The sequence below is a fragment of the Curcuma longa genome, chromosome 12 (assembly GCF_044706935.1).
Source record: "Curcuma longa cultivar G26 ecotype Majalengka, Jawa Barat chromosome 12, ITB_CL_G26_1.1, whole genome shotgun sequence".
NCBI classification, from domain to species: Eukaryota; Viridiplantae; Streptophyta; class Magnoliopsida; order Zingiberales; family Zingiberaceae; genus Curcuma; species Curcuma longa.
In genome coordinates, this window is record NC_133872.1 from 315,043 (window position 1) to 340,184 (window position 25,142).

The 25,142-nt window shown below is 35.4% G+C and overlaps 2 protein-coding genes across 3 annotated transcripts; one reads left to right on the top strand and one right to left on the bottom strand.

The window, feature by feature from the left end:
- Positions 1 to 259: 259 nt before the first annotated feature.
- LOC141842622 (putative D-2-hydroxyglutarate dehydrogenase, mitochondrial) lies at positions 260 to 17,716 on the bottom strand. 2 transcript variants are annotated; one of them, XM_074730670.1, is made up of 16 exons: positions 17,579 to 17,716; positions 14,795 to 15,108; positions 12,702 to 12,803; positions 12,105 to 12,152; positions 8,526 to 8,596; positions 7,162 to 7,280; positions 5,157 to 5,252; positions 4,961 to 5,070; positions 4,300 to 4,380; positions 3,547 to 3,647; positions 2,915 to 3,023; positions 1,692 to 1,797; positions 1,480 to 1,565; positions 1,270 to 1,395; positions 671 to 765; positions 260 to 512 (listed from the first exon to the last, which is right to left on the bottom strand). In XM_074730670.1, coding segments are annotated over exons 1-16 (1,671 nt in total). In that variant the 5' UTR covers positions 17,685 to 17,716; the 3' UTR covers positions 260 to 511. The 2 variants fall into 2 exon arrangements, with proteins under 2 accessions (XP_074586771.1, XP_074586772.1); XM_074730671.1 differs by lacking the exons at positions 260 to 512; positions 671 to 765 and having other exon boundaries at positions 1,480 to 1,575.
- A 942-nt stretch (positions 17,717 to 18,658) lies between these two features.
- On the top strand, positions 18,659 to 24,866 carry LOC141843210 (E3 ubiquitin protein ligase DRIP2-like). Its single transcript, XM_074731253.1, has 7 exons — positions 18,659 to 19,119; positions 20,083 to 20,182; positions 22,177 to 22,495; positions 22,625 to 23,046; positions 23,130 to 23,180; positions 23,740 to 23,812; positions 24,469 to 24,866. Exons 1-7 carry the CDS (start codon positions 18,963 to 18,965, stop codon positions 24,649 to 24,651), a joined length of 1,305 nt encoding a protein of 434 aa, XP_074587354.1. The 5' UTR covers positions 18,659 to 18,962; the 3' UTR covers positions 24,652 to 24,866.
- The last annotated feature ends 276 nt before the right edge of the window (positions 24,867 to 25,142 follow it).

Consider the following 25,142-nt stretch of genomic DNA (forward strand, 5'->3'; position numbering starts at 1 on the left):
TCTCAATCTTTAGAATCTATTTGGTTCACAAAAAAAGGTTGAACTCTCATGAATCAAATGAATAACCTCGTATTGCAAGTAACTTGACTTGGCTCGTTTATGGTCCTAAAACCTCGTATTGCTTAAAAGAAAAGTCTAGCTTTGGAAACTTCAACATGAACAACTTCCTATCAAACATGGTCCTTTTGTGTTTTCTTTCATATACTGCTAAACTTGTACCGCTGTTGATCTTTTATTCTTTTTTCAAGAACCATGTATAGGTAAAGAAGTTCTTATTTTTCTTAAAATAAAATTTTAAGTACGGTCTTTAGGGTTTATTGCAGTTAAAACAATTAAGACGTCAACCAACATTGTTCAATTCAAACGATACAAGCACAACACATCCATGTCTTCAAACCTCGTAATCGTACAGATTACATTGCTTTAATTGTTTCTTGGATCTTATTGACAGCCACCATCTTTATTATTCGAGTTGCTTTTGCAAGCATCGTTACCCCAAATTCATCTGTCATCTACAATCATGAAAGTCAATACTTACGCACTAAAAAGAAATACAATGGAACTCAGAAATAACTATAGATCTTTGCCTATTTGTAATGCTACTACTAGAGACACTTGAGTAACATGAATAATTTAATTCTATAGTTTAGTGTGCTTTACAATTGCATACCAGTGATCAAGCAAGGACGACTGAGGTAGGACTTTGTACGGGTTTAATATACCACTTGGATCAAGCAACTTCTTGATATTACCCATCAAGTGCACCTAGTAAGATATAAGAAATCACATAAGATACTCAAGACACTCGCAAAGAGCAGAATCCTTATTGCTTAACTATGGCTAGTTATTTCATTTGATTTATTGTAAAGGAAAATTTACAAGATTTATCCTTAGAAATATACCATTTTCCATATTTGCCATTTCAAAATTTAACTCAACAAATATATCATTCTAAGATTTAAAATCAATATCTTCATAAGCATATGTATCTGGATAGACTTTTGTGATATCATGAATTATCTCAAGTAGTGGAAGTATAACATGGAAAAAAACATATTCAGTGTATGAACTTATTAGGACAAAAGAAACATATAAATTAGCTTTGTTTGAGTCTTGGTCTATTTCTGTTTGAGAAAATAGAAGAATTAATAACAATGTCACAACAGGAATGAGGAAGTCACGCAAAGTAAAAGGGTATAGATTAAAAAGGACTTTTCAATTTACTATTGCAGCACAGTATTGGTTCATGTAAGTTGAAAAGCTACATACAGTCTCAGGAGACTTGCTGTAATGTATTTTATCTGCTTTCATCAATCCCAAACCATGCTCTGCACTAATGCTTCCTTTGTGTTTTGCAGTCCACTCATAGACAAATGGTTCCATTTGAGCAAGGATCTGCAACATTTAATTAAACTAATCCATATAGCGAATAACAATTGGCTTAGCAAAAAAAAATTGTCAGAGGCAAAGCTGTAATACATCACTGTCATATCGATCTGTCATAATATTCAAGTGCAGATTGCCATCCCCAAGGTGGCCGTATCCAACGACTGTAGCAGCCTTGCCTGAACATCACTAAGAATTTACTATGCATCACGAAACTAGTCTTTGTATAATAAAACTGAATGCACTTAAGAGACACGAGCATGAGCAATATGAAATGAATAAATTGTAGGAGTTCGGATAAATACCAAGCCTGGTACGCATTTCTTCAACGATGCCATAAAGGTCATTAATTGGTAATGATAAATCATATTTGTAAACAGCTCCTAGTTTAACTGTTGCTTCTGATATACCCTGTAATCATGAAGCCAGAGTCGAATATGATATATTAGCAGTTACTGTGGACCTGAGAATCTAACTGTGCCATATCAACAAGGAGTTACTCATAAACTTTGAAAACGTTTGGTTCTAGCTAATTATCTTTAGATGGTAGTTCGGCATAAAGGCTATGACATTTTTTCATTTTACAATATGGCATATCATGTAGGCCCTAAATAGCACCAGCGTAATATGAAGGCCCCAAACGATGTGGTAACATGGCGTATCACATGCTAATGCTGCAAGTAGAGGAAACAGTATGCCAAATTAACTAAATATTTCATAGAACAGTTGCCATACAAACCAAATTTGGGAAAATCAACAGAACTTTCTTGTAGATAACAAAACATTATTTTTGGGGAAAGTTAGTATTTTTGACAAACTTCTTTATTTCCAGAAAATGTGTAACCAGCTGGAGACCATTATCATTAGTTGAGACTAATATGGATTAAGTAACTAATATTAGGTCGAGGTACATACAGAAGGATGTTGTTTTTCTTCATTTTGCAATATGACCTTAGCTGTTCTCAGAAAGAGAAATAGCAACATCAACTAGAAACCCAAATAGCACTAAATGATGTGTCAAGGTAAAGTTACAAGTATAGGAACAAGCATGCCAAATTAACTAAACATTTCATAGAATGATTGCCTAAAACCCTAATTTGGAAAAATTCATAAATGAACAAAAAAAAATATTTTAGAGAAGCTAATGTTGTGACATAAACTCATTCACTTACAGAAAGATGGGTGTAATATCAGCTGGAGGCCATTATCACTATTCGAGACTAACCTTGATTACAAGGAACTAACATTAGCTGAGGTACATGGATGTTTAACTGTCATTTAGCACTGTTGAGAGAAGTAAACATAAAAAAAAAACAAAGAATCAAATAAAGTTCCATGATTTACAACAGAGTTTTTCTCTGACAATTTCCTTGATCATATTTAATAATAAGCACTAACCAACGGTTTTTTTTTTAACAGAAACGATATTACCAGGAAAATGGTTGATGAAAGTTCCCATCCATGCATGGTTCCCATTACTCATGTGTTAGAAAGAAAAAACAGACAAACAAGCATCAAAATATTAAACCTCACGAACTCGCCAAAATGATGCCGATTGATTAATATCTTGAGCTATTACACCATCTAATATGAGGCCTTCTTCCATAGATTGCAACAGAAAAGCTTCAAGTTTCATTCTGCATGTTATCATCAGAATGAAGATGCCAACTTAACAAAATTGGAATAAAAGAAATGGAGATTAATATGCAACTTCTTGGAAATGATAACAAGTACAAAATGCTCATAGTGTTAAGAACTAATTTTGATAAAACTAATTGAAGAGTTATTACTTGGCATCTCAGATATTATTATGAGACATAATCCTTGTGTAGAAGATGCAAACCAAATTTTGATACGAAAAACAAAAGCATATTTGATCCTTATCACTCCAGAACCATATGGCTAGTCTTTGAATGTGGAGCTTTCTTAATTTTCTGATTCTAGGGAATGCAAAGGTGGGAAACATGTTACTATAAAGTTAAAAAAAGTTGTTCTAGCTATGTGTTCATCTGAACTTACTCATCACCAGAATGTTCAAGTAGAAGTTAACTGAATATTGGCACAACAAACCAGAAAATGGTCATATGTTAAGAAAACAGAAAGATCAACAATATGAAGGTAAAGCAATTGGAATTATTATGGAGTAAATATTCAACTTACTTATCATGTGATTCATCACTACCAGTTGTCTCAATAAGAATATAGAAGTTGTACGATGAAGCAGGTAATGGACTGCGAACGCCATCCAAGTGAGACAGAACCTGCAGCCACAAAATGATAGTATGAGTATCACAAACTACTATATGAAGAGAATACATTAGATTACTCATTGAAAGATAAATAAACAACTGCATCAATAATATTCAATATAGAGCTTGTCCATAAGTTACAAGGCAACCAATAATTATCCAAGCAAAAGTAGTTAAACAATGGTGTAGAATACCAAGAAAGAAGCCAACATAAAAAAACTCAAACCCCAACATCCAATGGCCATGAAGCTTGTTGGCCTCAATTATCATCTCATATGACTTGCAGATGGTAAAGAGTATAACGAGTGATAATTTCCCAAAAATCTTTCATTTTTTTTGTGAATCTAGTGACCTAATTTTTTTATTTTGGGGGGAGGCAGCGGCAGGCAAAAGCAATACCTATTGAAACCTGAGGGTCTCAACGCTTGAACATCCAATTCTGAGGGTCTCAATGACAATGCTTGAACATCCAATTGAACCACCCTTTTTTGTCAACAAGTTTTCAATATTATTCTTTAAGATTGCTATCTTTTGCACTAAATGCCCCCAAAAGCAATATTTTCTTAATTGAAAACAAAAACTGGATGCATTCAGTGCTGATGGACCAGCAAATTGCTGAAGTGATGAAACATAAATGTGTACAAAAGATTAGATACCAACTTACCAAATCCATTGAATGGCTATCCATAAATTCAAATGCTGAAAGAACCTCACCTAGTGCCCTCTTTGCTCCCAATAATAATTTCTGAAAGGTGAAATATCTCAATGTAACAAGTTTTATCAATGGATGATCAAGTAAAACAATCATGAATATAAAATATCAATCATGATTAAAAGGTTCCCTTTAGTGAAGCTAATACACTGCCTTTCTACTACAGTGTGATGTCACATGCAAATGAATCTTCTTTGGCTTTAATATCAATGGTGTTTGTGTAGTAAGTGCCCAACATCAGAAATAACTTAGAAGCTTTGGACTGTTACAGGAAGCCGTGTTGACAAATTAATGTCAGGATAGATTGAGAATCTAGTTACAACAAAACAAGTTGTGTCACTCTCAACTGGGAATCAAGTACAGAATAACCAACTATTACCAATTGTTATAGCATGGCTTATCTTTTCTACTTAATAATTGATCATGGCATATGCATACTCATAGAGAAACAAAATAGGAAAATGGAAAAGATCAGTACCTGACAACATATGTAGTCTTTGCAAGCAAGATACACAACATTTGTAATTTATAATGTATGCTTATCATTTTCAACTTAATAATTGATCATGACATACGTACGCTCATACAGAAACAAAATGGAAACTTTTAGCACCTGACAACTTATGAAGTCTTTGCAAGCAAGAAATGCAATATTTGTCGAAGTTAGCTTGGGAGGTGTAAGAATTGAAACTTTCGTGACAATTCCAAGAGTACCTTCACTTCCTGACTCAGTAGCCGAAATCATCAATACACCATTGTCGAACATCAAGAAGCAAGATCTGCTAAACTTTATTTACATAAATGATTACCAATAAACAAGTGTTTTAAGTCATAGCCAGTGTTGTCCTTGCGTAAAGTGCCAAGCATGTCAAGAACAGTTCCATTAGCTAATACAGCCTCAATTCCTGAAAAAGGAAATATGTGAAGGCAGAATCAAACACCAATTATGGGATTAACCTTTTGAGAAGTTATATTCACTTGAGAATCTGTTGATTTTTATATATATACATTCTTGAGGTAAATAGATAGGTTTGATGAGCATGCTTAAACCTGAACTGACAATAGACCAAGAAGGCAAAGTTATGTTGGACTTTGGTCCAGCCTGGTCAGACTTGTGTGGTTCTTGGCATGACCTAGAAGCACAAAACTCAACCTCACATGGCTTTCAGCATGTAACTCTTGGGTTGTGTTTGGACCTTCTCGTGCCCTTCTTTTGTTTCTATTTATAATTAAAATATTCTAGTTGAAGAATTGTAATAAAGAAACAATTATTTATAAATATGTGACCAAAATATGAAAAGATGGCACAGACACGTTCCAAGATGAACAATCTATATGACAATTTGAATCAATCAGTGTTAAGAATGTGAAGGATAAAGGAAGACCAATGAAGAATCTATTTAATTTAATAAAAAGTGAGTAAATTCCAAAGTTCAACATAAGCTATGATCTTACAAAGAATCCGGAGGTAAGAAAGTTCATGTACTTGATCCCAAAGAGTTAAGACTTGCAATGTAAAACAAAAATGAAAGCATGTATAAGGACCAACCATTCATTTCAAACCAAGCATGTGGGACATATGGATGACTTAAGATTCCTTAAGCCCACAAAGATATTGGTGTCACTACATAGGTACACACTTCTGAATGCTGCCAATAACCAACCTGAACCTAAAAGTTGCTTGTGCGATGCTTTTGACCACCCAATCCATCTTACACCAACAATGTATAAGTCTAAAATATTCATAAAAATAACTATTATTGATACTTTTTATTATGAGTAGCTAAGCATTTACCCCAAAAGCTTGAGCAATTAGGAAACAAACCTCTATCTTAACACTCCCCTCGAGCAAGCAAACTAGACACAAGAGAGCGATCCAGACCCAATACATGGATTGGCTTAACTCAGGGACATAAGTATTGCCACTACAGGGATTTAAACACACTGTCTCCTACTCAAAATATTACTAGCTGACTAGTGATCACAAAAACTCAGCTTGTTATAAAAGGGGTTTTCTTTACATTTATGCTGTTATTGTTAACAACAACTAATGAAGTCATGGGTCGTGGCATATGTATTATGTTGTGCCACCTCCTCGTGGTCATCCAACTCAGCATTTAGTCTATGAATTAGAAGGCAACAAATCCAAAAAAATGAATTTTTTTATACTGGAACTCTACATCTGCTGCCAGTGGGTTGGAAACTGATACTGAGTTGACACCCAACACATCGATATATCACATGTAAAAAAATTTTAAAACACCTGTGTTGGACACTTAGATCCACACGCACGCTGCGTGTTGGTTGCTATACTCGATTGCAGGAAAAGGGAATCTTGCTTTGTAAAAAGAAATACAGAGCAATATACATTTATGCAGGTGAATATCTAGAATTTAGCACATCTATTTTCAGAATATCGTGAATACAAGTTTCAGGGTGTGCCTACAATAAAATTGCCTGTCATTGTGGAAACAGCCGGTTTCATGGAAGTTACTCTTTTTTGAATTTCTATCAGACATCATTTTGATTGGAGAAGCTTCAGCAGTTGAGCTAAATTATCAGTACAAGGACAACTGAAACTGGTTGAAACTGACTGTAAAGCATGAGCATATACTTTGCCGACAAGAATGGAAGTTGATACTTGATAATTAGGTGAAATGAAAGATATTTAGGTGATATGGAAGACAAAAAGGAGATAAGGTGTTTTCACAATAAAAATACAACTAAAGTGAAAAAAAAATGAAAACCACTACCATACGAGAGAAAAAGCAGCTTAAGCAAAAGAAAGAAATTTGGTTGTTAAGCTAGAATTACCGAGAATAGTTCCATGAAGTGAACCATATCGTATAAAGCGTAAGCCACCTGCATTGGTTGAAACATTTCCACCAATCTGACAGCTTCCTTTTGCTCCCAAGTCAAGCGGCATGATGAATCTAAAATAAGCATTCATGTGATTTTCAAATTCCAAATACAAGCAAGCTAATATCCAGAAAAAAAAACAATAGCAAGGCCAAACTCTGAAATTATAACATTATCTGATGCAATTGTAATCAAGAGAGATTTCGACTTTAAGAAATGCAATGATCATTTCATTGAAGCATGGAATCAACTGTCTTAATGGACTCATCAATATTGAGTTGCATCAACATTGTCTGCTTGCATCACCTGACAAATATCATTGTCAACCAATACCAGCTCCAATAATCACCTAAAGGTTGATCAAACTGCTTAACACGATTTTATTTGATTTTAATAGCCTCTTCTGAGCTACAATTGACTAATTTGACCTACTCTCGTCCTCATAGTATGTTTTGCCCATCCATAAATTTTTACTTGGGGAATCATTAACCCTTTACCAAGGACATACTAAACAACCACCAAAACTTCTGCACATAAATTGAAATTTCTGTGCAAAATTGCAGGGGCCACTTCAAAAAAAGGTGTCAGTTGCTTAATTGGACGGTACTGGAGAAATCATGCAGGCCACAACTAGGTTCTTGTGTTCAACTGGACCGTTGCAAGAAGCATTGTTCGAGGATATTGCCACAAGGGTTTTAGTTGTTTGAACTGGGCAGCAAGCTTGATTGATAATTCTCCTACGAGTGTCAATTTTAGTCAAGCATGAGATCCTACTGGTTTAGTCAATGACCTAAAATAACACAGGTTCCTAGATTTAAAGAACCAAAGAAATCTTTCTCAACAAGAAAACGAACAATTAATACTAAGACTTTTGTTCAACAATACAATAAATAGGTAGCATATATTAGCAGAGAAGCAGAGTAAAGGCTATTTATAAGTAACTAATGTACTGTACCTAGAAGAGAGAAACAGTTGTAGCATACAATTCAGAATAAAATATTATTTAATGTTTTAACTTTTAAACATTACTGTGCTGCAAAATATTCAAAGAAATGCAGAAAACTGAAATGTCTGGCCTGCTCTTCAGTCTGTTATCTGAGTACTGAATAACTAGAAAAGGATTAAGTAATCACTAAATCATTACTGAGAATACACAATTATTGTAGTCTAGTAACATGCAGATTCAAAATATCAGTACGTTGCAGACAGCACTACAGTAGAATGATATCCCATTCCAACTCATTACCATTTCAGTAAAATAGATGCAATGGCATCAACTTGTACATGAACATACCGAGCAAATACTAACAAGGTCTCACCCTTCATTTTCTAAAAATGAGCTTAAGTTTTCCAATATGCACCCCGCTTCACAAACAAGAATGCCATTGATCTGAAAGCAGTGCACCATAGCAGTAAGTCATCAAGAAACTAATGGTTACCGAAAATGTTGAGTATGCTTTTGACTTTATAATGAATTATGAAAATCAGTTATCAACTTCCCAACATATGACGATTGTTGGCATTGCTTATGCATATATCATTACCAAGAAGTCAGCCACTCTCATTTTGATGGATTGTTGGCTGCTCCCATTAAGCTATGAAATTTTGATGAAGTAGAGGAAGGTTATTTACCTGCAGGTACTTACCTCTAACGGAATCTTATTAATCCTGGATAATTTACTAGTCAATCTTACCTAATTTCTGTTTCTTCTATTACCTCATAAATAGAAAAATGTTGATTGGCACAATAATGAAACTCTCCACTTTTATTTGACATTTCATAAATTACCATCGTTTGTCTATAATCATAAGAGGGATTCAGTATATGATTGTGGTAAATTCCATCCTCTCAGGTCTGACAATGTGACTCCCCAATGGCTTAGTGAAGGGCAATCTAACAGTGAGGATTAATGTCCTGGAATTGACAAATCATACAGAGAACCTAGTTTACTCACTTATTACAGACATACGACTTCTGAGATTATTTTCTTATGTGTTTTATTTTATAGTACATTAGACTCAAAGAACATATTACCAGTAAGTTGGCTGCAAGCTTGGTGCATGCTCTAGTCCACATGATAGAAGAACAATTTTCAAGGTTGATACCAATGAACCTATAAAATTAATTGCAATTTAAAACAAACTTATATATACATAGGTAGATAACTAGACCAATGTGAAGTCCCATTCGAGGGTACAAAAAAAGGGAAACTGATACATGTTACTCAAATACATCTAATGGACTTCATATATGGTATACCAACTGCAAAGGGACAATTCTGTGCATCGACAAGGATATCAAGCAGTCAATTGGGAGTACTATATCACCGACTATGATACCACATTAGAATGTGTATGGTGGATTCAGTTGGTATGGGATGATGGAGTTTATAAAGGCAAGTACAAGGTTTTATGGATTCATTAATGGGAAGCCTGGTTTAAATTTTAGAAGACATACAGCTCAAAGTAATTTCTAACCTTCTATAGGTCAGCAGGCCTATCAAGCAACATCCTAAGAGTTCCATATATCACATTGCAGTCATATTGTTAAGATATTTTAGCATACAGAGGAATGCATTCTTGTAAAAAAATCCTTTTTTTTTTACTTATATGCTATATAAACTGATAAAATGTGTAGTGGAAATAACATTATTACAAATTGAGGTGAGTAACATGATGGCGATGGTAGTAACCTAAATGGAAAATACATGAATAGTAAAATACCACTTGCAAATTCAGAAAATATCTGATATTGATTGAGAAATATAATGAGATGAATTAGGAAGGAATCAGATTGAATTGGTAGAAGAATTAGAGATGCTGGAAGTACCTTCAATTTGCATTAATTACAAAAAATGATTGCACAAATGTCCAGATTATAAAATCCAACTTGAACGACACAACTAGCCCAAGATGCTATGCACATATTTTTAGGCAGTGTTCTAAATGGCAGTTGAGGCGGCTGCCTAGGTGGGAGGTGCACCTCAACTACACCACATCACAAATAAGCAGTGGTTTAGGTGGCGGTCTAAGTTAAAAAAAATTTACGGTGTTTTTAACTTTACGGTGCATTAGTAATTTCAAAACGCTTCCGCCTCGAACCGCACCGCCGCCATCGCTGTTGTTTGCCCGCTGCCGTCGCTGCCGCCATTACTGTTGTCGTCGTTAAGTCAAATATGTCAGATCCAGTTTCAACATTTCAGCTTCGGCATTTAGGCTTCGGATGCGTCGCCCGACCTGGACGACATGTTCAGGCTCATCTTGGGGCCTAGGCGACAATTCTGAGCCCAGGACCAAGCTCAGGTGACGCTTCCGGACCTGTCATTAGGCTTGGGTGACACATCCAGAGCCCATCACCTAGCTCACCGCGCGTTCGGGCTCATCGTCGGGCCTAAGCGACCAGTCCGAACTCATTGCCGGGCTCAAGCGACGCGTCTGGACGAGTCCCCCATGTCTGGCAATGTGTCCGAAGCTGAAGAAACGTTGTTGACACACCGAACACGTCGACCAGAGAATAGGTCTTTTTTTTTTAACTTAGGATTTAATTGAAACTTTATATTAATAATTTTAATCAACTACTAGCTATAATTGGGATAACTTAAATAGGCTCAATTAAAGTCTAATAAAATTATCCTATTAATTTAATATATATATTTAAAAAATTATTTTTAAAAAAATATTTAGATTAACTTTTTTATTTTTAGTTAATACTTAATATATTTTATAATAAGTTTTTTTTCTAATTTTTTATCCTTTATTTATAAAAATAGTAAAAAAAATCAACCACCTAAGTGGCCAAGGCAATAGGCGGGACGGCCCCGCCACCACCTACCACCATTTACAACACTGATTTTAAGATGATGAGATATCTACAATATGCTCACAAATTCCAGATTACTATCTAACACTACACTGAGTGATCTACATGGTAAATGGTATACACATTTTATGAAATTATGGGATAACTACAAAGGGCATCGTCAAATGATGTGTGATTTGTGATTGATATCAGCCATTACTTTAGTTTGAGGAAGAGCAATGATAGTGAAGCAAACTTTGGCATTCAAGGAAAGGAGTCTTTGAGGTCCTAATACTGATGGCGAGTCAATGAGGAGGAGCAGATACAACCATGCATTGCAAGAGTGCCAAGGAGGAACAGATACGACCATGCATTGCAAGAGTATCTTTGAGAACAATGTGAAAATGATTATATGAACAAAGAGTTTAGTAAGGAGGAGAGAGACAGAGAGAGAGAGAGGTCAATGTAGTGTCAAAAAGGGAAGGGAGGCCACATTGGCAACTTCCCCACAACACCAACTCTTTGAAGATCAAATGAGGCTCGACATTGGCTTTGATACTATAAATAGAATTTGTGGTAGAATAATATTATTACATTTTAGTTTGTTAATAATGCAAGTCCTCTTTTATAGAGATAATACCTTGATAATGGCAGTTAATATAAATGTAAAATACACAAACAAAAGAGTGAATCCTGTAGGAGTCTAGGAGATTAACAATAACTTTCTTCTTTTCAACGGAAACAGCACCCAAGGTAATTTGGTAAGGTTATCACTACAATTGCATATAACTTAGATCTTTCTAACTAGAATGTTGTTTATAGAGAGAGTCCTACTCAATCTGATTCCATATTTACTAACTGGTAACAGTTGGCATGAAGTAGATAGCTGATACCAAAGTGACGCTAAACGTTATGACAAGGCCTTTCAATATTCAGTTATAATTAGTACCCTAGCATTTTTCTTGTCCGGTTTGTACGTATAACCAAAGAAAATAAAAGAACTGAACCCTAAGATAAAATGATTCAAAGCATCTTAATCCAAAACCATAATGATAGAAGATAAATAGTCATAAAAATATCCTCAAAACAATATCCATACCTTATCAAATGAGGTTATCTTGTCCATCAATGCAAGATTTATGATAACCTGAAAGCATAATTTAGTAACAGAAACTTACCGTCCATGATGATAATCTCTTTAATGTGAAAATCAAAGGCCAAGAAGTGGGCAACAGAAATTACAATCCATTAAGTTCAACATGCCATGATGGACGACTAGGTATGAATAAAGCATATGGACAATTTACTTTTATGAGATCGATACAATAGAGAAATTCACTTGTTTACTTTAAATGAAATACAACTAATTTAACATAACTAGATCTATAATTGCTTGGATCTTCCCTGACGACAGAAGAATTCAATCACAATGGGTAAAACTTCCACCAGATCGCTAGTACAAATAAGAAGCTACAACTTTGGTCCATTTGTTTTTATCACTTGTGGAACATTTCAATTCTTCTGTTGAGGGACTATGACATGAGAGGTTAGAAAAGTTCTTATGAAATTTAAATGTGAATAGTTGCAACAACAAAATGATCAAGCTCCAAACATCAAAAGCTGAATAAAATAAATAGTATATTTGATGCTCCAAAGATGCTAAAGTACAAACAGAAAGTCAAAAGTTAGATATTACCTCATCATGCACAGGAACACTTCCTCCTACAAGACCTGTGTTGCCCCCTTGGGGGACAACAGCTAACTTTCTTGAATTGCAATATTTAAGAATCTTAGAGACCTGGAAGTGGAAGGGAAAGGGGTATTCCAAATAGTTAAAATTAAAAGAGAAGAAAATGATTTAATCTGGTTGATGCATTACCAAGCAATTATACTGAAAATCAATTAAGCCAAAAAAAAACATGTCGGCTACAAAACCAATCTAACTAAAAGGTAGGACTTTTGCTAGATTTGCATTGCACATTAACACTGTGCTTCAGAGCATGCCTTATGAATGACATTTTGGGACTTAAATTCTTAGCAGATATTCCTCAAGAGTGATTTTGTTGAATGTTGACCTCAGTTCAGTCCAAATACTTGTTGAAGAAATAGTTGCTCCTCAAATTCTGTAATCCTTCTGGTATTCTCTAGAGTTTATAATAGTTTTGTGCACTTATTAAAACCCCATCTTTTGCAAACTTGCTAAGGATCAGGTGGAACATTGCTGGCACCATGCATTTGTAAAAGAAATATATAGAGTAGATGTAATTCTCTAGCCTACAGTCTGTTGGAAGTCATAGGAGTACAGTAGATAAATTAAGGAAACAGTAGGTGGAGGTAGGAAAAGTTGAAGTGGAGTAAGAAATTGGAAGTCTACAAAAGCTAAAATATAGGACAGATAGTTCTCATGGTCAAGAAAACCATATGAAGTAGAATAAAGAAAAAGAAACAAATCCATATTAACTGCTCCATTTATGGAGAGAGGTTTCAACTTTCAACTAGAACTACAAATAAGGAAATCAAACTCCAGCTCAGGAGATACTACTGAGAAAATAATTAAGAGTAATAAAAAATGATACACTATTGTTACAACTTAACAAGTTAAACATCTCCAAGTAATAACTTCTAAAAGTGACTAATTTAAACTTGGAAATGGCAATCGACAGGGTCAAGTTGAAACTGGGTCATTAGCCAATTCATCTTGGTTTAGCTTCATTAGCAAATTACAAGTATGACCAGCAGATAACAGTGTTCGAGCATAACAAATGGGAATAATAATGCAGCAGTTCCTTCACAGTAAAGCACACCAAGGAAATTAATTCTTAGCCCAATTCTTAACTACTGGTACTAGAACATGCTTAATTCTGGGCCATTTATTTTGTTTTTATCAATTAACTTCATAAGTTATGCACAATGAACCATCTTCTAATTGGTGGAAAATTGGTTTGCCAACGCATGGCACTTGATGGTCCCAAAACCATAGTCACTTTCTTGAAGGCTTAATTGACCCTCACCAATGATGGGCAATTAGGGTCCAATGAACTTCCTTGAGGATACAATGAGATTGTCCACTCTCTTGTGACTTCCACTACTGAGGAAGAGATTGCAGAGTGCAAATCAACTGAAGCTTCATTTACAAGGAGAAAGAAAGCTGCTGCTAGAGAAAGAGGAGGCTTTCTGCTTCTTGTGAATTCTAATGAATTCAAGTGAAACCTTTAACCCTTATATTCTATACACCTTGATTGGGTTTGTCTCTTGATTGCACACAACCTGAGTGGAGCATCCTGCATAGCAGCCTAAGTGGAGCATGTTGTACTAGATGGAATATGTGTCTTATGCTACTCAGGACAATGCACATGCCCAAAGTGTAAAGTGTGTTTACAAAGATTCACATTGCACCTCATGTGCACCACATATGCTTCATTTGTCATTTGTGTGCCACATAGGCCTCATCAACACATGACCGGATGTCCGCTCAATTGAAGCAGCGCACTGCTCATGTGCTTTGCACATGACTCCACCACACCATATGCAAAGCACATGGTGTCTCTGCCACTCCATTTCTATATTTAAATGTCTCGACCTCCTTCGATCTTTCTAGATGTTGGACCAAAATTCCCACATTAGCTTTCCATGAGCTATAGAGTGCACTTCTTCTTCTTGCTTACCCATAATTTTGACAAACTTTTTTTCGTTTCTTTTAGGGGGGGTGGAATATTTTAAAAAAAAAATCCAACAGTAACATTAATAATAGAACAGCAGCAAAACTTCTACAAACTTGAAATTGGGTACCTCTTCACTACTTTTTGGTAAGAGAAGGAGCTGGCTCGAGCCTTTGTATTTCCGCATCCAGTCCAAGTTTGCAGCTGATAGCCTATCTTCATCTTCTACAACATTCCTATCTCCTAATATGCTTCTGAAAAAACTTACATCATCTGAATTCAAATTTGAAAAAGATGGATTCCTTGGAATAGCACTAGGCAATGAAGCAAATAATCTTTGTTGGGTCATGTAGGTTCCACCCAAATGCTTAGAAGTTTGAGATACTGCGATGGGAACTTGCAACGCCCAGCAAGATCTCCAAATTTTTAGCGTTGAATAGAATCCTGAAATCATTATTAATAATTTGCATAAAAGTTTTAGTTTATGTAAGTTTTCTGATGTGCAAGAACTCAAAAATGATAATAAAAGTTGCCCAGTTGCAATATCATACACCGTAACAAAAAACACTACCTATTTGTTCTTAAGAAAGACCTGCAATGTGATTATAATTAAACATATTTATCGAGCATTATTATATTTTCAACAATAAAACTGTAAGACGTAAAAGGTACCAGTTCTTGTTTGGTACCAACATATGAAAAAATGACACAACAAATAATACAATCAACACGTTAAAGATCCAATTAGGAAGTAAAAATTGCTACTCAACATAACATTTTGAAAAAATAGCAGATATGAACCTCAATCTAATTTGACAGGGAAGAGATAGCAGAAATGAAGCATACTAGAATGAAATATGACTCGGGCACCATATAATAAATTTAGGGCTGCAAGGTTGGGATCTCAAGCTCAGAATTGCCACATTCGTGTAGCAAACAGGGATCTCAAGCACAAGATTACAACATTCTTTAGTAAGCAATGAAAACAGGAGCAACAAAGGATCAGGATCCAGATCCTTTATCCTGCAATTAGTATACTTGATTAGGTAGATAGTAATGTGCTACATTCCAGATGTATGAAGCTAATCATCATCAAGGCATATCATGTAGTAAAATGAAGGCTCTAAATGCATAAATAAATAAATAAAATCATAAATAGATTGGTGGAAACAGTTGACAGCATTCAGTATGGTAGAATCAGCAGACAACATTCAGTATACAAAAGAAAAATAATCATATTATAAACCACCAGAAAGGGTACCACAATACACTGGATAAGGGAAGCCACAGTGTAAGCTTGCACTACCTATTTCCACTTTGGGGTGGCAGTGCCAAGTTTTCAAAGGCATGGGGTGGCCTTATCAAAATCATGCCATGAAAAAACTATGCCAGGATCAAAATCAAAGGATATTTTAGGGGTTTGAAGAGATCGATAATTTTCATTCCGTATCTCTTATGCAAAGTGACAAGTGTGTTTTACTGATGGTGAATGGCATGGCATATGCTTCTTCCTCATCAAACATGGACCTAAAAAATTCCACTTAGAGGGAAGAAGTTAATTAGTTTATACAGATTGAGAGTAGATTGTTTATCTATAGAAAATGCCATCCAGTTATAAATTTTAAGAGGGACGAGGAATCTCACCCCCTGCTGGATCCATGATTCCATTAGGTCTCCTAATTCTTGTATTTTTGACAACAATGACTTAAAATCTTCCACCATTATTGAGACTAATCTGGATTCAAATTTAAACGTGGGGTGGGATCAGGTTGATAGCCTCATGCAATGGATTGGAAGATAATATTGAAGCTATATGTATGGAGGTGTTGCACAGAACATAAAGAATCAATAGGGCAGATTGATATATCAGAAATAGTAGCAAGGAGAGTGGAAGAAGTGTTCACCTTACACTCCAATATAGCTAGTTGCAGAGAAAAAGAGCCTATGTAAAAGGTGTTGAATTAGAGCTACAAATTCAACTTTCTTTTTTCACTTGTGACCTGTCATGTTTAATTTCTTTTTCCACATTGCAACCTAACATATTTTATATAATATATATGAAGGTGTGCATGGGCATATGCATATAGAGATAGAGAGAGATAATGGAATGAATAAATGGAATAGGAACATACAAATAAGAACTGCTATTGCATTCCACCCCCTTCATTCCTGCCCCTACCTGTTCCCTCAATTGTAGTTGAAAGGTAAGTTAAAACCCACTCCATTACTGAAACAATAATGCCAAACTAGAAATTCAGAACAAAAAATCAACAGCCAAGATCAGGTGTTATTTCAAATTCCTAGAACACAAAAAACTAATAATAGTGCCAGGTGCCAGCGATTTGTTTTTGAGGACCAAAAAGATATGCATATTGGAAGGAAAAAAATGTTTATGGATGTAGCAAAAAGGAATTAATTGAAGTATGTTTTCCGGTAAATCTCAATAATTTTCACCGGCATCATCATTAATATTGTTTGTCCCAACAATTTGCGGGAGGGATACATAGGTTTCAACTTTAAGATTAAGGTCAGTTCTTCGGTATGCAAAATTGAATCATCCTACACGTCTAGCTATACAGTGAATCTCCCAAAACTTTCTGAAATTAGTTATTCTTTCTCGAACCCTAGTATTGACAACAGACACTTTTAAATTCATGACTTCTAACAAATTAACACCAAAACAAACCAATCTAAGAACCACACCTGAAATGACACACCCTAAAAAACTACAAATCCGTGAACAAAACAAGTTCCAAGAGAAACAGACATTCGCTACAACTACCTAACTCGACATACGGAGTGATATTGCCATGATCAGAATGAGAAAAAAAAAACCTAACGGATTCCAGATACCCTTCTTGATCCAAGAAATGCAAATCGAAAACTGTGCAAATCAACGGAAGCACATTGAAACCTGAAATGAACTCCAATGACGATCGTTCTCGGGAAGGTCGGGTTGGGTTCCCAACGAGAAAATGTCGACACCCTACAAGCAACTGCGAAGCTCTTCGTCGCCCCATTTTTCCGCCGATTATCTGATCGACGATAAATCAATTTGGTACACCGATGGAAAGTTGGTTACGGAACCTGGCTTATATAGTGGAGATGGACAAAGAAAGATTGGACGGCTGTAATGCAACGATCTGATGCATCCTACCCGTCCATTTTTAGAATTCAATTTAGTCCAAAAAACTTTGATTATAGACAATATGACAAAATTTGCGGTGAAAGTTTTACGATACATAAGGTGTTTTTGGGTATAAATAAATAATAAAGGTGTGTTTTGATAAAAGAAAGACGTGTATTAATTGTTTTTACCAATTACATTTTTTAGATTTAAAATTAACTTAAAATCATATTTGTTAAGAGTATAACTTAAGATAATTAACTTAGTGTCCATGTTAATAGAACTTCGAAATTTTATATTTTTATTAAGAGTACTTTATATTTTATATAAAAATAAATTTTATTACACAATGATGTCGGAGCCAATGTAAAACATTTTATTTTTCCTGATTTCTAAACATTATTTTTTGGACACATAGAAATTTAAAATTTCTAAATACTTACTGAGTTGACTTGAGCTCAATTTGGATTAGGTTCGTGTTTGGAAGTTCGTACGCGTTTTGACTAAGTTATGACAAAATACACAAAATTATTTTTGATTTATTTTTACAACAATGCTAAAATTAAGAAGAAAAAAAAAGCAAAAAAATAAAAAAAAAACACTCGGCGCACGTTAGCGATATACGGGCAATTCTCTCCGGAACACGTTGTTTTCGCCAACAGACCATTTCGTAGATTACTTAACCTTATCCGTCTTATTATTGGTCGTTTGAGACGGGGCCCACTGTCCAGCTTCTGAGAGTGAGACAGCGGGTTCTCCAAAGGCACGCACCAATAGGAAGCGTCCTTCTCTTATATGCAACCTTTTATATATACACAATCTCATTCTTCCCCTTCTTCAGTTCTGTTCTGTCGACGCGTCCTCGTCCTCGTCCTCGTCCGATCTCTCCCCGCCCTTTCGACCCCGCCTCTCTCCCCACCAAATCTTCCCTCGAGGCCGCTCCTTGCCTCCTCTTCTTCCTTATTTCCTGGAAAGATCCGATCTTGTTCGTTTTTTGTAGTCGGATCCCCGCCGCCGCCGCGCCGGGATCCTACACGTGATTCGTCCATCAATGCCGCGCCTTGAGCTGTAGGAGTGGCGCTCGACGACTTTCCTGATGGAGTATATCTCTCATGAACGGTAGGAGAGCGTAGGAGTGACGGGAGGTCTCCAACTGGGAGCGGACTCGGAGATGGCGAGCTCGGGGACGGAGGAGGACGAGACGTCGGCGGTGGGACCTGCCCAGATGGTGAAGGTGAAGAGGAAGCTTCTGGCCGCGTGCATGACGTGCCCTATCTGCAACAAGCTCATCCGGGACGCCACCACCATCTCCGAGTGCCTTCATACGTGTGAGCACCCACCGCGCCCCCCTCTCTCCCTTTCATCTCTTCCTCCTGCTTCGGCCTCTATACTTCGTATGTTTCATGGTCCTGATTGATTCTTTCGTTTCGTACTTTCAAGGATGCCTTGTGGCGTTGGGTTTCACCCTCTTTGTTTTACGTAATATATATATCGGGGTTACGATGTTCTTTGCGGTAAAAATTGCGTACTCGCAAGTTTACGAGATTAATTAGGAACAAACGGACGTCTCAATTTTTTCATATATGGCTTCAGTAAAGTTTCTAAGTCATTCCTTTTGGGTACGAGTGGTCATGGTCGCATGCATTGGTTTCATGTTCCTGTGTTTGTATACCGTATTTGTTTCGTCTCTGCTTCGATTGTCATGTAGAAGATACTGATTTTTGTATGAGATACATTGAGTTTTCATTCCTTATTAATCCAATTGGCATTTTTCTGAGTTCGAAGTTGAACTACGTGAGAAGCTAAGCAAGGGACGTCAACGCATGCAATAAAACCATAAGAGTTCTTTTTTGCCTTGCTATAGCTGCATTAACATTATAGCAAGGTTTTATAACTTTCCTTTCTGGAAAATAAATCGAGTTTTGTCTTGATCATTCTTTTTTCTGTATAACGTGCTAAGTCGAAGAGAGGTCGTCAAGGATCATTTACTCTTTCGTTTACTTTAGTTTTCTCTCGATCCCCTTTTCCTTTCTGTTAATCGTCCAACTCTGTAAGACTGTTATAGTCTGATCCTTGAGTTAGATATCGTCTTATTAATTGAATGTAATATATTTCAGTAATCTTTGCATTAAAAAATATGGTCTTGAGCTTTACAACAATTTGGCAATTTATTTCTTACGGGATCATTTGTTCAGATCTTTAGTCACTTTCATAGGTTTATGGGTTTTCATTTACCTTCGAGTCTGAATCGTAAGTTATCTATATGTAAATTAATAAATATACTTGAGCAGTTTGCAGGAAGTGCATATTTGAGAAGCTCGACGAAGAAGAGACAGATTGTTGCCCTGTATGCAATATTCATCTTGGTTGTCTCCCTGTAGAAAAACTCAGGTTAGTTTCTTTTCCTTTAGAGATTTCATACTATATCTTGTATGGATTTCTCATCATGGTACCCACTTTGATTTCACTGTAGTATTAATATATCACTGTTTTAAATGCTAGAATCCATCCAGTTTGCTTATGTTATGAATGAGAAAATACTTTTTTGGCATTGGAAGGATTTGAACCCTAAATTTTCTTGCTCTGATGCCTTGTTCAATTTGATTGGCTAGCCACTTATTTCAAAAGCTTGGAATTTTAGGAAAGAAATCAATTTATATATTTATATCTCAATATATTACAGCAGTAACAAAGTTAATTAATTGGCATGCATGTAGGTAGATTGAGTTTCAGGCCTCAATAAATAAAATGGTGTGCTTTATGTTCCTTAGACTTGATATCAGAAGGTGAAAACTTGCTTGAAGTTGAGTTGATGAAAGAAGATTCAAGTTAGGAGAGTCACAAGGATGAAAAGATGATTTGAATGAATTTTTCAGAGTACATGGCAAGAAAACTTGAGAATGCCCCTTTTATTATTCCTACTCTCCTTTGTCTTTGGTCTAGAATGTCATAAGACAATCCGGCACAGAAGACCTTTGCCTTTTGCCAAATTTTAAATATAGCTCATACAAACAACTTAATTTTGAAAAAGATTAGTCCCTTTTCTCCCTTTAATATTTATTTTTTGCTACTATTTTCTTGTTTATTACATTTCAAATCCTGCTTGTTGAATATCTAGAATTTTCCTCATAATCAGCCTAATTTAGTCTCACTAGCTTTCCACCAAAGCCTTGTATAACATGGAACATCTTTATTAATCAGTTTCTGAGTTCTTAGTGAATGTTCCTTGCAAGCAAACTCTTTTGAAAAATTCTGTCAAGTAAGCTTGTACACTGATCGATCGACATACTACCAACGCAGGAAGGATGTCTATGCACCACTAATCTTGGGATAATATTTATGTATATCTAGTTTACGATGGTCATGTGAAAATATTTATTTCTATTCACTAGACACAGTTGGATACCAGTTCTCAACTGTCTAAATAAAAATATCAATTTGGAATTATGATATATCTTCCAACATAATGCAAGTACCTTCTTGGTTCTTAAAACTTCAAATATGAGATGTTTTGAGCAACTGTTCAGCTGCTCTAGTGTATCTTTGTGCCATAATTTGGGTTAGTTTGAGCTTACCCTAATCTGATCAAGATATTTAAGCATATAATAAAAATTGATTCAACAAATTCTGTAAAAAAAAATACACAAGAGATTGTGCAAGTGATGCTTGATCATAGAAACAGTAGATGTTTTTGCGCAAACAAATCATAGAAATATTCATAATCAGAAAAATTGCAACCTTGTGGCAGTTTAACAATCCAGTCACTCAAATTATTCTTAGCACTGCAGAACAGTGTGTGACCTTATGGAGTGAGTTTGAATGAGAATACAAACCCTTTTAGCCTTGTTAAACTCCAACCATTAATTTGGATAATATCTAAATTAAATGATTTCATGTTATCTTTCCTTGTCACACTTATCTAGAACCATCAGATATGAATATCCTTCTTTATTACTCATATTTTTGAATCATAGCTGCTATGTCTCCACAAAGAGGTTTTCCTCCCTTGTAACTTATTGTGGATGATTGGTTAGAAACCTCAAGGATCGATCATCAAAACTAAGGTCTTTTTCAAGCTATATGAAAAATCAGTGGGTGGTTGCAAACATCCGCACCGGCTTTGGCACCCTTTGCCACAGGACATTTGTAATGTTGCATATGCTGGAAATGCAAAAAAAATGCTTCTATCGAGGAAATGCACATCAGATATTAATTAGAGCACATCATTTACATTAAGAGATGAGTAACCTTATTCTGTTCCAAATTTGAGTTAATATTAATGAATACAATCAACATATACACACAAATCTAGTTAAGTCAATTGCTCAAACTCACAGAATATACAGTTATGCATTACTGCTTGTCTTAAACACTACCATTTGCAGGGCTGATCATAATCTCCAAGATTTGAGAGCGAAAATATTTCCTATAAAGAAACCAAAAGTTGGAGCATCTGATAGTGCCCCTTCCATGACATTGCCTGTTAGAAGAAAAGAAATTTCTCTTTCTTCATTAGTGGTGAACACTCCAAGAGTTACTATACAAACAGGTCCGTCAGGAAGGCGAAAAAAAACAGTTGGCAATAGGGCTGCTACACATCATGGTAGTGAATCCTATAAAAATGAGGATGATACTACTGATAAGTTTGCAATGAAATCAAGTTTGAATGGAAACTCAACCAAACATGCCCTAAACAGAAGACAGGTACAAGACATGATATTTGATTTTGATTTTCTTTTGTGACTTACATTTGCTGCTAAAGTTAAGTTTCTTTTTTGTATTGTCCATACTTTTGGTGGGTAACTCATGTTTAATTTGATTTACAAATTTCAGGCTGCTTTTGGTCCTGACAATTCCAACAATGATGTTAATAAAGATACAGAAAACACTGCAACTGCCATACAGGATAAGGCAGAGCTCTGGAAACCTTTGAATTGCTTAGTCGAAGCTGCAAACAGAACAAAATCTTTTAGGTCTACTCCACAGAATTCTTTCATTAAGGCAGAGCAAAAAGAGGTTCCTGATGGTGAAATAAATACTAACAAGACCAGGGTTACGGAGCATATTCATAAGTCCAAATCTCAGGATGAGAAGAATCGCGCTGCTATGACAATAAAAGCCAGAAGGTTGAAGTCAGTTAGCCAGAAAAGGAGAAACGTTGCCAACTCCAGCCAAACAATACATGATGCTTTTAATGCTCAAAGTGATAAGAGAACAACTCCATTTTGGTTTTCATTGGTTTCCTCTTTTGACCAGTTAAGGAGCTTTAAAACTGGATGTTTCATTGTACACTTGACATACTTTGTCCCAGTACTTACTTCATGCGCAATGGTTTCAGGACTGGAGGTTCATCATTTCCCCAGATCTCAACCAATTATTTGAGAATAAAGTGAGTTAAATCTTCTTATTATGCATGAGTACTTTAGTAAAAATTGAAAACCATCATTGTTTCTTCATTTTTCTTGGAGTTCTTTTCAAAACCATATGTCTCTAAGTTTTGTTTTGCATGTTTCCTGCCAAGAATAATTTAAGTTGTGGTAAACAAAAAATTGTGATAGAAATAAGGCAATAATGCAGTAGGTAGGGAACACAAACGAATCCTTTTTTTATGTTATGGAATGGGTAGAAAGTCACAATTATGGAATGAAGTATACATTCTTGTTCTATATTGAGTAAGAAGTCAATCTCACTTTGAAAACAATCAAAGAAAACATTTGAGTTGCTAGCCTAATGCCAACACCATTTCCATGTTTGGTCTGTTGGTTAAGTCATCTTAAGCTATCTTGAGTTTAATTCAACTGACAAGGAAAATCTTCGTAAAACAATTCTTGTCATTTTCCTAATGTTTTTAGGATAGGCAACAATGATTTGTCAGGGCACTTATAGCTATATTCTTTTTCTCCCACCAACATATTGCACTAACCTATTCTTTTCATTCTTAATCCCAGAGATGGTAATATACCTGTTTCTTACATTCAGAAGTACCTTGTCAAGAAGCTTAATCTTTTCAATGAAGATGAGGTGAGTCTTCCCTGAAACTAATAGATATTACTTTTTACATCGCAGGATTATATATTCATGAAACAGTAATGTGTTAGTTCTACCAATTTATAGTAGCATCAAAAACAAATTTTGAAGTCTAACTTGCATGGAACCATTTGCAACATACTAAGATAGTTTTTCATGTGTAGAAACTCCAAAACGATACGCATTATATCGCCATTTGTGCTTCAATATATCATGAAGATAACTATAAATGTGTTGTTGTTCAGATACTCCAAATTTGTAACCATGGTTTACACTATCGTTGTGTATCTTGGTGGAATTACTACGGATCTTCAAGAATCAACTATCTAGCCTAAACCTCACCAACAATTTCTCATCATCTTCCCATAAAAAGCAACTGTTTGTTCATGTAGTTTAATTATTAGTTCAAAGTTTGTATGTCTATAGAGCAAAATTCAATTAGAGACCTTCAAATTTGTAATTCTGGTAGTTAAAGATCGCATAAGCTCAGTTTAGTTTGAATGAGGAAATGTGCCAAGAGTTTCTGCTCACTGTGCCCAATCATTATATTACCTTATCTAAGCTAATTTAACACAAGAACTTAATATTTCTCCTATTTTTAGTACATATAGTTGACAACTGCCTTGCGACTCTCGGTTGTGTGTCTACAGGTCGAAATAACATGTCGAAATGAACCAGTGATACCCACAATGTCCCTGAGCAATGTGGTAGCACAATGGCTGCAGGGGACGACACCATCACAAAGGCTTCCGGCGGTTATTGGAACCTCGGCCAAAGACTTTATAGTGATGTTGGGTTACCGGCCACACCGTGTTGAAGTCGCAACTCAATAAATATATGCCGATGACACCATTAATCTCGAACCATCTTCACACTGACATTACTCTTACTGTAATCTTGCATGCTTAGTGATGGCCAAAAAGAGCGTCCTCCATCTGAGGTTCTTCTTGTTAATTAATTAATTGTCCTCTTCTCTCTATAGTAGATTCTGAGTGATATAATGGCAGCAAATGTAGTGTTCTGTTTGATTTTTCTTGTTTAAGGTTATGTTTACTTGGATAATATTGCACATGAAGTTTAATCATCCAAAGCGATGTGATAAAAATTCAAATGATGGATGATATAGGAATATATTTAATATATTGTTAATGATGTAGAGCAATTTTATTTTTTTAGGAAGGTTTAGTAAGGAATGGAAAATAAAATCACCTATTATATTGATTGAATCATTAACCACGGGAATAACTTGGATTGAATATTCGATTAAAATTAAATTGAACCGAACCGAATTAATCGAAAATCGAATAAATTGATTTTTTTTAAA